Raw genomic sequence first — 11983 nt, 5'->3', positions numbered from 1 at the left:
CTCGCCTTCTGGATGATAGTGGGGTGAACAGGCCGTGGCTGGGGTGGTTGATGTCCTTGATGATCTTTTTGGCCTTCCTGTGACATTGGGTGCTGTAGGTGTCCTGGAGGGCAGGCAGTGTGCCCCCGGTGATGCCTTTGGCAGACCATACCACCCTCTGGAGAGCCCTGCGGTTGCGGGTGGTGCAGTTGCCATACCAGGCGGTGATACAGCCTGACACGATGCTCTCAATTGTGCATCTGTAAAAGTTTCTGAGGTTCTTCAGCCTCCTGAGGTTGAAGAGGTGCTGTTGTGCCTTCTTCACAACACTGTCTGTGTGGTTGGACCATTTCAGATTGTCTGTGATGTGTACGCCGAGGAACTTGAAGCTTTCCACCTTCTCCACTGCGGTCCCGTCGATGTGGATAGGGGGGTGCACCCTCTGCTGTTTCCTGAAGTCCACGATCAGCTCCTTTGTTTTGTTGAGGGAGAGGTTATTTTCCTGGGACCACTCCGCCAGGGCCCTCACCTCCTCCCTGTAGGCTGTCTCGTCATTGCAGGTCTTCAGGCCTACTACTGTTTTGTCGTCTGCAAACTTGATGATTGAGTTGGAGGCGTGCGTGGCCACACGGTCACAGTGAACAGGGACTACAGGAGGGGACTGAGCACACACCGTTGTGGGGCCCCTGTGTTGAGGATCAGCGAAGTGGAGGTGTTGTTTCCTACCTTCACCACCTGGGGGCGGCCTGTCAGGAAGTCCAGGACCCAGTTGCACAGTGCGGGGTTCAGACTCAGGGTGCTGTGTTCCTGTTCACTCAGCAGAGACAACAGGCTCTTACCATTCCACTGTGGTTATAACAGACAGTACAGAGAACAGAACAGGCCTGAGATACAAGAGAACAACCGAAGACTGATTCAATGATTGATTGAAGAAACAGTGTAATTATTTAGCAATAAAGACGAATGACCTGCTGCTGTAATGAGGGTTATGTACAGTGTCTAGTGAAAGTCTACACAGCTCTTGCAGTTGTCACATTTTGCCACCCTGAAGAAGGCACAGGGATGCCAAAATGTTGGTGTTTTTTTAAGAGTGTAATTGTGATGCTTCTCTCTCTCTCTCTCTCTCTCTCTCTCTCTGTCTCTCTCTCTCTCTCTCTCTCTCTCTCTCTGTCTCTCTCTCTCTCTCTCTCTCTCTCTCTCTCTGTCTCTCTCTCTCTCTCTCTCTGTCTCTCTCTCTCTCTCTCTGTCTCTCTCTCTCTCTCTCTTCTCTCTCTCTCTCTCTCTCTCTCTCTCTCTCTCTCTCTCTCTCTCTCTCTCTCTCTCTGTGTCTCTCTCTCTCTGTCTCTCTCTGTCTCTCTCTCTCTCTCTCTCTCTCTCTCTCTCTCTCTCTCTCTCTCTCTCTCTCTCTCTCTCTCTCTTTAGTGATTCTCTCTCTCTCAGTGATGCTGAAATGTTGATGGGTTTTTTTACCCAATAAATTACTGGGAGGTTATACATATGGAGTGTGCGACTCTCTTTTGTTAATGGCATCGAGTTTATTCCCCGTTAGTCAGGACCTCTACACTAAATAATGTTCTCTGGGTGTGTCGTTAGTCAGCACCTCCACACTAAATAATGTTCTCTGGGTGTGTCGTTAGTCAGCACCTCCACACTAAATAATGTTCTCTGGGTGTGTCGTTAGTCAGTGCCTCTACACTAAATAATGTTCTCTGGGTGTGTCGTTAGTCAGCACCTCTACACTAAATAATGTTCTCTGGGTGTGTCGTTAGTCAGCACCTCCACACTAAATAATGTTCTCTGGGTGTGTCGTTAGTCAGCACCTCCACACTAAATAATGTTCTCTGGGTGTGTCGTTAGTCAGCACCTCCACACTAAATAATGTTCTCTGGGTGTGTCGTTAGTCAGCACCTCCACACTAAATAATGTTCTCTGGGTGTGTCGTTAGTCAGCACCTCTACACTAAATAATGTTCTCTGGGTGTGTCGTTAGTCAGCACCTCCACACTAAATAATGTTCTCTGGGTGTGTCGTTAGTCAGCACCTCCACACTAAATAATGTTCTCTGGGTGTGTCGTTAGTCAGCACCTCTACACTAAATAATGTTCTCTGGGTGTGTCGTTAGTCAGCACCTCCACACTAAATAATGTTCTCTGGGTGTGTCGTTAGTCAGCACCTCTACACTAAATAATGTTCTCTGGGTGTGTCGTTAGTCAGCACCTCTACACTAAATAATGTTCTCTGGGTGTGTCGTTAGTCAGCACCTCCACACTAAATAATGTTCTCTGGGTGTGTCGTTAGTCAGCACCTCCACACTAAATAATGTTCTCTGGGTGTGTCGTTAGTCAGCACCTCCACACTAAATAATGTTCTCTGGGTGTGTCGTTAGTCAGCACCTCTACACTAAATAATGTTCTCTGGGTGTGTCGTTAGTCAGCACCTCCACACTAAATAATGTTCTCTGGGTGTGTCGTTAGTCAGCACCTCCACACTAAATAATGTTCTCTGGGTGTGTCGTTAGTCAGCACCTCTACACTAAATAATGTTCTCTGGGTGTGTCGTTAGTCAGCACCTCCACACTAAATAATGTTCTCTGGGTGTGTCGTTAGTCAGCACCTCCACACTAAATAATGTTCTCTGGGTGTGTCGTTAGTCAGCACCTCCACACTAAATAATGTTCTCTGGGTGTGTCGTTAGTCAGCACCTCCACACTAAATAATGTTCTCTGGGTGTGTCGTTAGTCAGCACCTCTACACTAAATAATGTTCTCTGGGTGTGTCGTTAGTCAGCACCTCCACACTAAATAATGTTCTCTGGGTGTGTCGTTAGTCAGCACCTCCACACTAAATAATGTTCTCTGGGTGTGTCGTTAGTCAGCACCTCCACACTAAATAATGTTCTCTGGGTGTGTCGTTAGTCAGCACCTCTACACTAAATAATGTTCTCTGGGTGTGTCGTTAGTCAGCACCTCCACACTAAATAATGTTCTCTGGGTGTGTCGTTAGTCAGCACCTCTACACTAAATAATGTTCTCTGGGTGTGTCGTTAGTCAGCACCTCCACACTAAATAATGTTCTCTGGGTGTGTCGTTAGTCAGCACCTCCACACTAAATAATGTTCTCTGGGTGTGTCGTTAGTCAGCACCTCTACACTAAATAATGTTCTCTGGGTGTGTCGTTAGTCAGCACCTCCACACTAAATAATGTTCTCTGGGTGTGTCGTTAGTCAGCACCTCTACACTAAATAATGTTCTCTGGGTGTGTCGTTAGTCAGCACCTCCACACTAAATAATGTTCTCTGGGTGTGTCGTTAGTCAGCACCTCCACACTAAATAATGTTCTCTGGGTGTGTCGTTAGTCAGCACCTCTACACTAAATCATGTTCTCTGGGTGTGTCGTTAGTCAGCACCTCCACACTAAATAATGTTCTCTGGGTGTGTCGTTAGTCAGCACCTCCACACTAAATAATGTTCTCTGGGTGTGTCGTTAGTCAGCACCTCCACACTAAATAATGTTCTCTGGGTGTGTCGTTAGTCAGCACCTCCACACTAAATAATGTTCTCTGGGTGTGTCGTTAGTCAGCACCTCTACACTAAATAATGTTCTCTGGGTGTGTCGTTAGTCAGCACCTCCACACTAAATAATGTTCTCTGGGTGTGTCGTTAGTCAGCACCTCCACACTAAATAATGTTCTCTGGGTGTGTCGTTAGTCAGCACCTCCACACTAAATAATGTTCTCTGGGTGTGTCGTTAGTCAGCACCTCTACACTAAATAATGTTCTCTGGGTGTGTCGTTAGTCAGCACCTCCACACTAAATAATGTTCTCTGGGTGTGTCGTTAGTCAGCACCTCTACACTAAATAATGTTCTCTGGGTGTGTCGTTAGTCAGCACCTCCACACTAAATAATGTTCTCTGGGTGTGTCGTTAGTCAGCACCTTCACACTAAATAATGTTCTCTGGGTGTGTCGTTAGTCAGCACCTCTACACTAAATAATGTTCTCTGGGTGTGTCGTTAGTCAGCACCTCCACACTAAATAATGTTCTCTGGGTGTGTCGTTAGTCAGCACCTCCACACTAAATAATGTTCTCTGGGTGTGTCGTTAGTCAGCACCTCCACACTAAATAATGTTCTCTGGGTGTGTCGTTAGTCAGCACCTCCACACTAAATAATGTTCTCTGGGTGTGTCGTTAGTCAGCACCTCTACACTAAATAATGTTCTCTGGGTGTGTCGTTAGTCAGCACCTCCACACTAAATAATGTTCTCTGGGTGTGTCGTTAGTCAGCACCTCCACACTAAATAATGTTCTCTGGGTGTGTCGTTAGTCAGCACCTCCACACTAAATAATGTTCTCTGGGTGTGTCGTTAGTCAGCACCTCTACACTAAATAATGTTCTCTCGGTGTGTCGTTAGTCAGCACCTCCACACTAAATAATGTTCTCTGGGTGTGTCGTTAGTCAGCACCTCCACACTAAATAATGTTCTCTGGGTGTGTCGTTAGTCAGCACCTCCACACTAAATAATGTTCCCTGGGTGTGCGCCAGCTCATGCTTTTTATTTGAAGGTCTTTGTTGCCTTAAAATGAAATATAAGGTATTACATTAGATTGTTTTCCTACAGATCTACACAACCTGCTCCACATTTTCAAAGTGAAAGAAAAAGTATAGAACATTTTCTAAATTAATTTAAAAAATGGAGATGTCTTGATTGTGTATGTCAGTGTTTCCCAGCTGGTTTTATTTGGCCCCCCAAGTTCTGAGCAGTTTTGGAAATATCAATACTATTTACAGAATAAATCAGGTAGACTTAGTCTGAGCTGTTGCAGGCTGAGGACCCCTTTAACCAGTAAAGACAGCCTCATCTTTTAATCTCACTGATTGACTTTTAAGCTAAAATGAAACAAATGATGGAAGGTCTATTTGAGTTCTTCAGTAGAAAAACCAGATAATAAGCCTATTGTGGGTTTCTGTTCTTTATCTGTGTGGTACGACCTAACTAAACACGGCAGAATTTCATTGATACTTCAGATGACATACTATGGTTGATACAAAGAAGAAAAAGAGATCTAAGATAACTTAGACGTCTGTGTCCATCAAATTGAACATAGAATACTGTATAAAAAACGAGCCTGTAAAAGTGGTATGATTTATTAAGTTCCAAAAAAAAGAAGGCCAGTACATGCAGTATTGTTCATACATGCTAAATGTTTGTGAGAGAAGAAAATAACAAAGCTTATAATAAAAAAGGGATAATGTATAGATAAGAGATCAGGTAGGCGTCCGCGCTACAGCAAACACATAAAGGGAGCGCTTGACAACAATGACGAAATTCCAACAAAAAGGCTTAACAAGAAAAACTTCCAAAAGGACTAATTAGAGGTAGAAAATATTTGGAGAACTCAACAAAGCTGACGTCTTCCTCAGAGTGACCTGACAATTGCACTTAACTCCTATTCATAGCATAGTGACCTACTGAGACACAACAAAGTACAAATAAAAATAACATGATTCAAGGTTAGGGTTTTTCTAATGTAGTTGCCTTGATTTTTATGGTCTCAGTGCCACCCCTTTCACAAACACTCAAATACCCCCAATGTATATATATGACCTATTGGTCAACAAGAAGACACCAGATTTATAGTATTATTATTTGCCATTTACCTTGAATTTCCTGTTGACCTTATTTTAATTTTTCCATTGATGTGTCTCAGTAAGCCACTAGGCTATAAATAGGAGTAAAGTGCAATTGTCAGGTCACTCTGAGGAAGACGTCAGCTTGACATTGAAACGTCAGTCACCTTTACTCATCCAAATTAGAAATTAATCTCTGCCTTTTTTGTGGAGTGCTCCAACTCCATTCTGACTCAAATTAGTCCTTTTGGAAGTTTTCCTTGGTAAACCCTTTTGTTGAGTGATACACAACATGATACATAACATGATCATTACATCTGATACATGTGTTATACATATACTAAATGATCATCATGATTGCTAGGATATCATTTGACACTTTCTGTCACTACATGTAAAACAGTTACTTAACACAGAGCTGAAAATGAAGTAGGAGCAGGAGATGACATGTTTAGACTTCAGCCTTCTTCCAGGAAGTGGTTACTGGAATTTCCTGTCATCGACGGACTTCATGATGTTCTCAATCGAAGGATCATCTGGATTGGCACAGAGGCGGTAGCTCTTTCTTGTGACCAAGCTGGAAGAGAGCAGACAATATCCGAGTAAACATCCCTGTGTGTAGTGTGTGTGTGTGTGTGTGTGTGTGTGTGTGTGTGTGTATGTGTGTGTATGTGTAGTGTGTTGCAGTGTGTAGGTGTGTGTGTAATACTGTACTTACATGATTCCCCTCTTAGGGCAGTCAGATCTGGTCATTTCATATTCCCTGATGAATTGTGCGGGGATTTTTCTTGTGTAATACTTGAAACAGCATTCTTCAGGACCATTTCCATCTGTATAAAGAGACCATCTGTAATTTTTCTGACATACTATAGACCACAGGAGGTTGGTGGTCCCTTAATTGGGGAGGACGGGCTCACGGTAATGGCTGGAGCGGTATCAGGGGAATGGTATCAAATACAGTACATCAAACACATGATTTCCAGGTGTTTGATACCATTCCATTTGCTCCGTTCCAGCCATTGTTATGAGCCGTCCTCCCCTCAGCAGCCTCCTGTGCTATAGACAGGTTAGCTGACAACGTCACGAAAACGATGCCAGCGCTTCAAAGGGGCAAAAGGCTGTGTGTTAGGATTCAGGATGGTCAGATGGCTAGCAACAATGACAAGAAGCTGCCATGTGGGGAATCGGAAGTGCCTCATTTCAGCCAATTTTATCTTGTTCTTGACTGATGTCACGTCTTTGCTGATATGGCAAAAATGTTTTAGCTAGCTAGCTAACCAATAAGTGTAATCATGTATTTGTAAAATAAAATGCAACTTTATTGGTTTTAATAAACATTGGAGACTAAATATAGTTTACATGTTGTCAACAACCTAAGCCAAGCCCAGCTGTTTTGCCCCATTGTTGCACACATGTCGGTTGTGTTGCTAAACAACCAACCCGTCTATAAGTCAGAACTTAAACATGGAATATTTCATTTCAGCTTATAATGCAACAATTCAGAGTAGGAGTGCTGATCTAGGAGTAGTTTTGCCTTTTAGATCACAATGAATAAGATTGGATAAACAGCAGGGAACTGATCCTAGATCACCAGACTCTTGATAAGTACAGTCCCATATCTCTCCCATACATCCTTAACCCTAATTGCTCCTGTAAGTCACTCTGGATAAGAGCATCTGCTAAATGACTCAAATGTTAATGTAACACTATGATTAACACTAAATGTTAGACAATGTTCTGAAGAGAAGGATTGATAGTAGTTAAGAATCGATTCCAAAGCAGGGATAACTTACTGTTGGCCAACGCGGCGCACCACAGGGCTGCTACCAGGATGCACAGCAGGAGAAGGATCTGAGCAGACCGCATGATTGGTTGATGATGAGCAGACAATGACCAACACTGTTAACACCTCAGCAACTGTAAAGGATTCTAAACTTAGGACAGAGTCTTTTGTCCTTTATGATCGGAGGAGGGGTGGGAGGGGAGGGAGGTGTGTGGTTTTGGTGGGGAGAGGGAGGGGTGTGGGGGGGGGGGGAGAGTGTGTAGGTGACAAAAGTTTCCACTTAATCTCAAAAGTAGAAGAAAAAAAAATTGTTCACAGGAAATGCACATGGGTTTATCCCACCACAGTGGACGCCTTGCACAGTTCTTTGTAGCACGCATTGCCTAAAAACTCAGCATCAGTGTGATACATACAGTGGGGGAAAAAAGTATTTAGTCAGCCACCAATTGTGCAAGTTCTCCCACTTAAAAAGATGAGAGAGGCCTGTAATTTTCATCATAGGTACACGTCAACTATGACAGACAAAATGAGAAAAAATAATCCAGAAAATCACATTGTAGGATTTTTTATGAGTTTATTAGCAAATTATGGTGGAAAATAAGTATTTGGTCAATAACAAAAGTTTCTCAATACTTTGTTATATACCCTTTGTTGGCAATGACACAGGTCAAACGTTTTCTGTAAGTCTTCACAAGGTTTTCACACACTGTTGCTGGTATTTTTGCCCATTCCTCCATGCAGTTCTCCTCTAGAGCAGTGATGTTTTGGGGCTGTCGCTGGGCAACACGGACTTTCAACTCCCTCCAAAGATTTTCTATGGGGTTGAGATCTGGAGACTGGCTAGGCCACTCCAGGACCTTGAAATGCTTTATTTAATTAAAGCATACACACGAAATAACAAAACAATAAACGACTCGTGAAGTCCTCAGTGACAATGACCGAACAAGGAACAAAAACCCACAACACCCAAGGGAAAACATACAGTTTAAATATGGCTCCCAATCAGAGACAACCCACAACAGCTGACACTCGTTGCCTCTGATTGGGAGCCACTCTGGCCAACATAGACATAGAACAACTAGACACTCAAAACACAGCACATAAACACACGGAATCTACACACCCTGGCTCAACATACAAAGTCCCCAGAGCCAGAGTGTGACAGTACCCCCCCCCCCCCCAAGGCGCGGACTGCGACCGCGCCTCAACAAAACCCAAACAGGGGAGGGCTGGGTGGGCATTCCTCCTCGGAGGCGGCTCCGGCTCCGGGCTTGACCACCACCCTTCCATAATTCCCCCGTAGCGCCCCTGGTCCGGTCTGACCCCGCTGGCTGGATCTGGACTGAACATCGACGGAGCGGATTGCTTACGCTCCGTTGTGGAGCAGCTGACCGGTACCTGATCAGGGACCGGACTGACGACGCGCACCCCTGGCTTGGCGCGTGAGGCAGGAACGGACCGGACCTGGCTGACGATGCGCCCCCCTGGCTTGGAGCGTGGAGCAGCAACGGACCGGACCGGGCTGACGATACGCACCCCTGGCTTGGTGCGTGGAGCCGAACGGGCCTCACCGGACTGACGACTCGCACCCTTGGCTTGGTGCGTGGAGCAGCGACGGGCCGGACCTGGCTGACGACTCGCACCCCTGGCTTGGTGCGAGTGGCAGGAACGGGCTGAACCAGGCTGACGACTCACACCTCTGGCTTGGTGCGAGTGGCAGGAACGGGCTGGACCAGGCTGACGACGCACACCGTAGGCTTGGTGCGTGGAGCAGGGACAGGCCGGGCTGGGCTGGCGACGCACACCGTAGGCTTGGTGCGTGGAGCAGGGACAGGCCGGGCTGGCGACGCACACCGTAGGCTTGGTGCGTGGAGCAGGGACAGGGCGGGCTGGGCTGGCGACGCACCCCGTAGGCTTGGTGCGTGGAGCAGGAACAGGCCGGGCTGGGCTGTCGACGCACACCGTAGGCTTGGTGCGTGGAGCAGGGACAGGCCGGGCTGGGCTGGCGACGCACACCATAGGCTTGGTGCGTGGAGCAGGGACAGGCCGGGCTGGGCTGGCGACGCACACCGTAGGCTTGGTGCGTGGAGCAGGAACAGGCCGGGCTGGGCTGTCGACGCACACCGTAGGCTTGGTGCGTGGAGCAGGGACAGGCCGGGCTGGGCTGGCGACGCACACCGTAGGCTTGGTGCGTGGAGCAGGGACAGGCCGGGCTGGGCTGGCGACGCACACCGTAGGCTTGGTGCGTGGAGCAGGGACAGGCCAGGCTGGGCTGGCGACGCAAACCGTAGGCTTGGTGCGTGGAGCAGGAACAGGCCGGACCGTACTGGGAACACACACCACTGGCCTTAAACGGGGATCAGGAACGGGCCGGACCGGACTGGCAATACACCTCAGTACCTCTCGCCGTGCCTCTACAACTTCCTTCCCTCCTCTCGCCAATGGCTCCCGTAACCCGGTGGCCTTCTCTCCTCGTCTCCCATGCCGTGTGCCCCCCCTAAAAAATTATTGGGGGTGCCTCTCGTCCGTCCGACGATGGCACTGCTGACGCCGCTGCTCCTCTCTCACCAGGGCCTTAATCCTACCCCAAGGTCCCTTGCCCCCGAGCATGTCCTCCCAGGACCACGATTTGCCCACCTGGGCCATCGCCAGCCTCTCCATCTCCTTTCCTGGCGCTTCCTCCCATGTCCAGTCTGCCTGCTCCCGGACACGCTGCTTGGTCCTTTTATGGTGGGTTTTTCTGTCACGAACGTCGTATGAAGGAGTGGACCAAAGCGCAGCGTTATTTGCGAACATACTTGCTTTATTTAATTAAAGCATACCCACGAAATAACAAAACAATAAACGACTCGTGAAGTCCTCAGTGACAATGACCGAACACGGAACAAAAACCCACAACACCCAAGGGAAAACATACAGTTTAAATATGTCTCCCAATCAGAGACAACCCACAACAGCTGACACTCGTTGCCTCTGATTGGGAGCCACTCTGGCCAACATAGACATAGAACAACTAGACACTCAAAACACAGCACATAAACACACGGAATCTACACACCCTGGCTCAACATATAAAGCCCCCAGAGCCAGAGTGTGACACTGTGTCAACAGCCAAAGGGGTCACTAAATGCCTTGGGGCTCTGGAGTATGTAGGGTTTAGTACAGTACCTGCATTTGAAACAAGTCTCACATTCAGAATCATCTACTGAGGAGTTCGCTTTTGGGCAGGTGATGGTGGCCAGAAGACATGAAAGCAGTAGTAGAATCTGTGAACTGAACACCAAACCAAAGCCTCTTTCTGAACGACACCCTAACATTGAGCTCACACATCTAAACCAAGGCTGGTGTGTTCAGAAACAGGAAAACCAGAGCTCCTAACATGACTCAGGTCCTTTATCTACATTAACAAAGGCATTATAGGAAAAAACAGAGTAACACCTCTGAGTTACACTCTGCTCATCACCATGGAGTAAGACAGCTTCTGATTGGGTTACAGCACTTACTGAGTGACTTAAAGAGACCATCTATAATTTTCTATAATTTTTCTGACATACTATAGACCACAGGAGGTTGGTGGTCCCTTAATTGGGGAGGACGGGCTCGTGGTATTGGCTGGAGCGGTATCAGGGGAATGGTATCAAATACAGTACATCAAACACATGATTTCCAGGTGTTTGATACCATTCCATTTGCTCCGTTCCAGCCATTGTTATGAGCCGTCCTCCCCTCAGCAGCCTCCTGTGCTATAGACAGGTTAGCTGACAACGTCACGAAAACGATGCCAGCGCTTCAAAGGGGCTAAAGGCTGTGTGTTAGGATTCTGGATGGTCAGATGGCTAGCAACAATGACAAGAAGCTGCCATGTGGGGAATCGGAAGTGCCTCATTTCAGCCAATTTTATCTTGTTCTTGACGTGACGTCTTTGCTAATATGGCAGAAATGTTTTAGCTAGCTAGCTAACCAATAAGTGTAACAATGTATTTGTAAAATAAAGTGCAACTTTGTTTTTAATAAACATTGGAGACTAAATATAGTTTACATGTTGTCAACAACCTAAGCCAAGCCCAGCTGTTTTGCCCCATTGTTGCGCACATGTCGGTTGTGTTGCTAAACAACCAACCCGTCTATAAGTCAGAACTTAAACATGGAATATTTCATTTCAGCTTTATAATGCAACAATTCAGAGTAGGAGTGCTGATTTAGGAGCAGTTTTGCCTTTTAGATCACAATGAATAAGATTATATAAACAGCAGGGAACTGAACCTAGATCAGCAGACTCTTGATAAGTACAGTCCCATATCTCTCCCATACATCCTTAACCCTAATTGCTCCTGTAAGTCACTCTGGATAAGAGCATCTGCTAAATGACTCAAATGTTAATGTAACACTATGATTAACACTAAATGTTAGACAATGTTCTGAAGAGAAGGATTGATAGTAGTTAAGAATCGATTCCAAAGCAGGGATAACTTACTGTTGGCCAACGCGGCGGACCACAGGGCTGCTCCCAGGATGCACAGCAGGAGAAGGATCTGAGCAGACCGCATGATTGGTTGATGATGAGCAGACAATGACCAACACTGTTAACACCTCAG

General features: G+C 46.5%; 1 protein-coding gene across 1 annotated transcript; it reads right to left on the bottom strand.

Moving 5' to 3' along the window:
• Positions 1-5106: 5106 nt before the first annotated feature.
• On the bottom strand, positions 5107-11983 carry LOC121583556 (C-C motif chemokine 4 homolog). Its single transcript, XM_045221787.1, has 3 exons — positions 11863-11983; positions 6324-6435; positions 5107-6182 (listed from the first exon to the last, which is right to left on the bottom strand). Exons 1-3 carry the CDS (start codon positions 11933-11935, stop codon positions 6086-6088), a joined length of 282 nt encoding a protein of 93 aa, XP_045077722.1. The 5' UTR covers positions 11936-11983; the 3' UTR covers positions 5107-6085.

This window comes from Coregonus clupeaformis, chromosome 8, assembly GCF_020615455.1.
Source record: "Coregonus clupeaformis isolate EN_2021a chromosome 8, ASM2061545v1, whole genome shotgun sequence".
NCBI classification, from domain to species: domain Eukaryota; kingdom Metazoa; phylum Chordata; class Actinopteri; order Salmoniformes; family Salmonidae; genus Coregonus; species Coregonus clupeaformis.
The sequence above is the reverse complement of the archived record's forward strand: the minus strand, read 5'-3'. Positions and strand labels throughout refer to the sequence as shown.

What these genes read in the sequence shown, in the direction of transcription:
- LOC121583556 (XM_045221787.1), bottom strand. Translation starts at nt 11,935, where the DNA reads ATGCGGTCTGCTCAGATCCTTCTCCTGCTGTGCATCCTGGGAGCAGCC. An exon ending in GTCCGCCGCGTTGGCCAACA is followed by an intron (nt 6,436 to 11,862) that starts GTAAGTTATCCC and finishes CTCTTTATACAG; the next exon opens with ATGGAAATGGTCCTGAAGAA. An exon ending in TGCCCTAAGAGGGGAATCAT is followed by an intron (nt 6,183 to 6,323) that starts GTAAGTACAGTA and finishes GCTCTCTTCCAG; the next exon opens with CTTGGTCACAAGAAAGAGCT.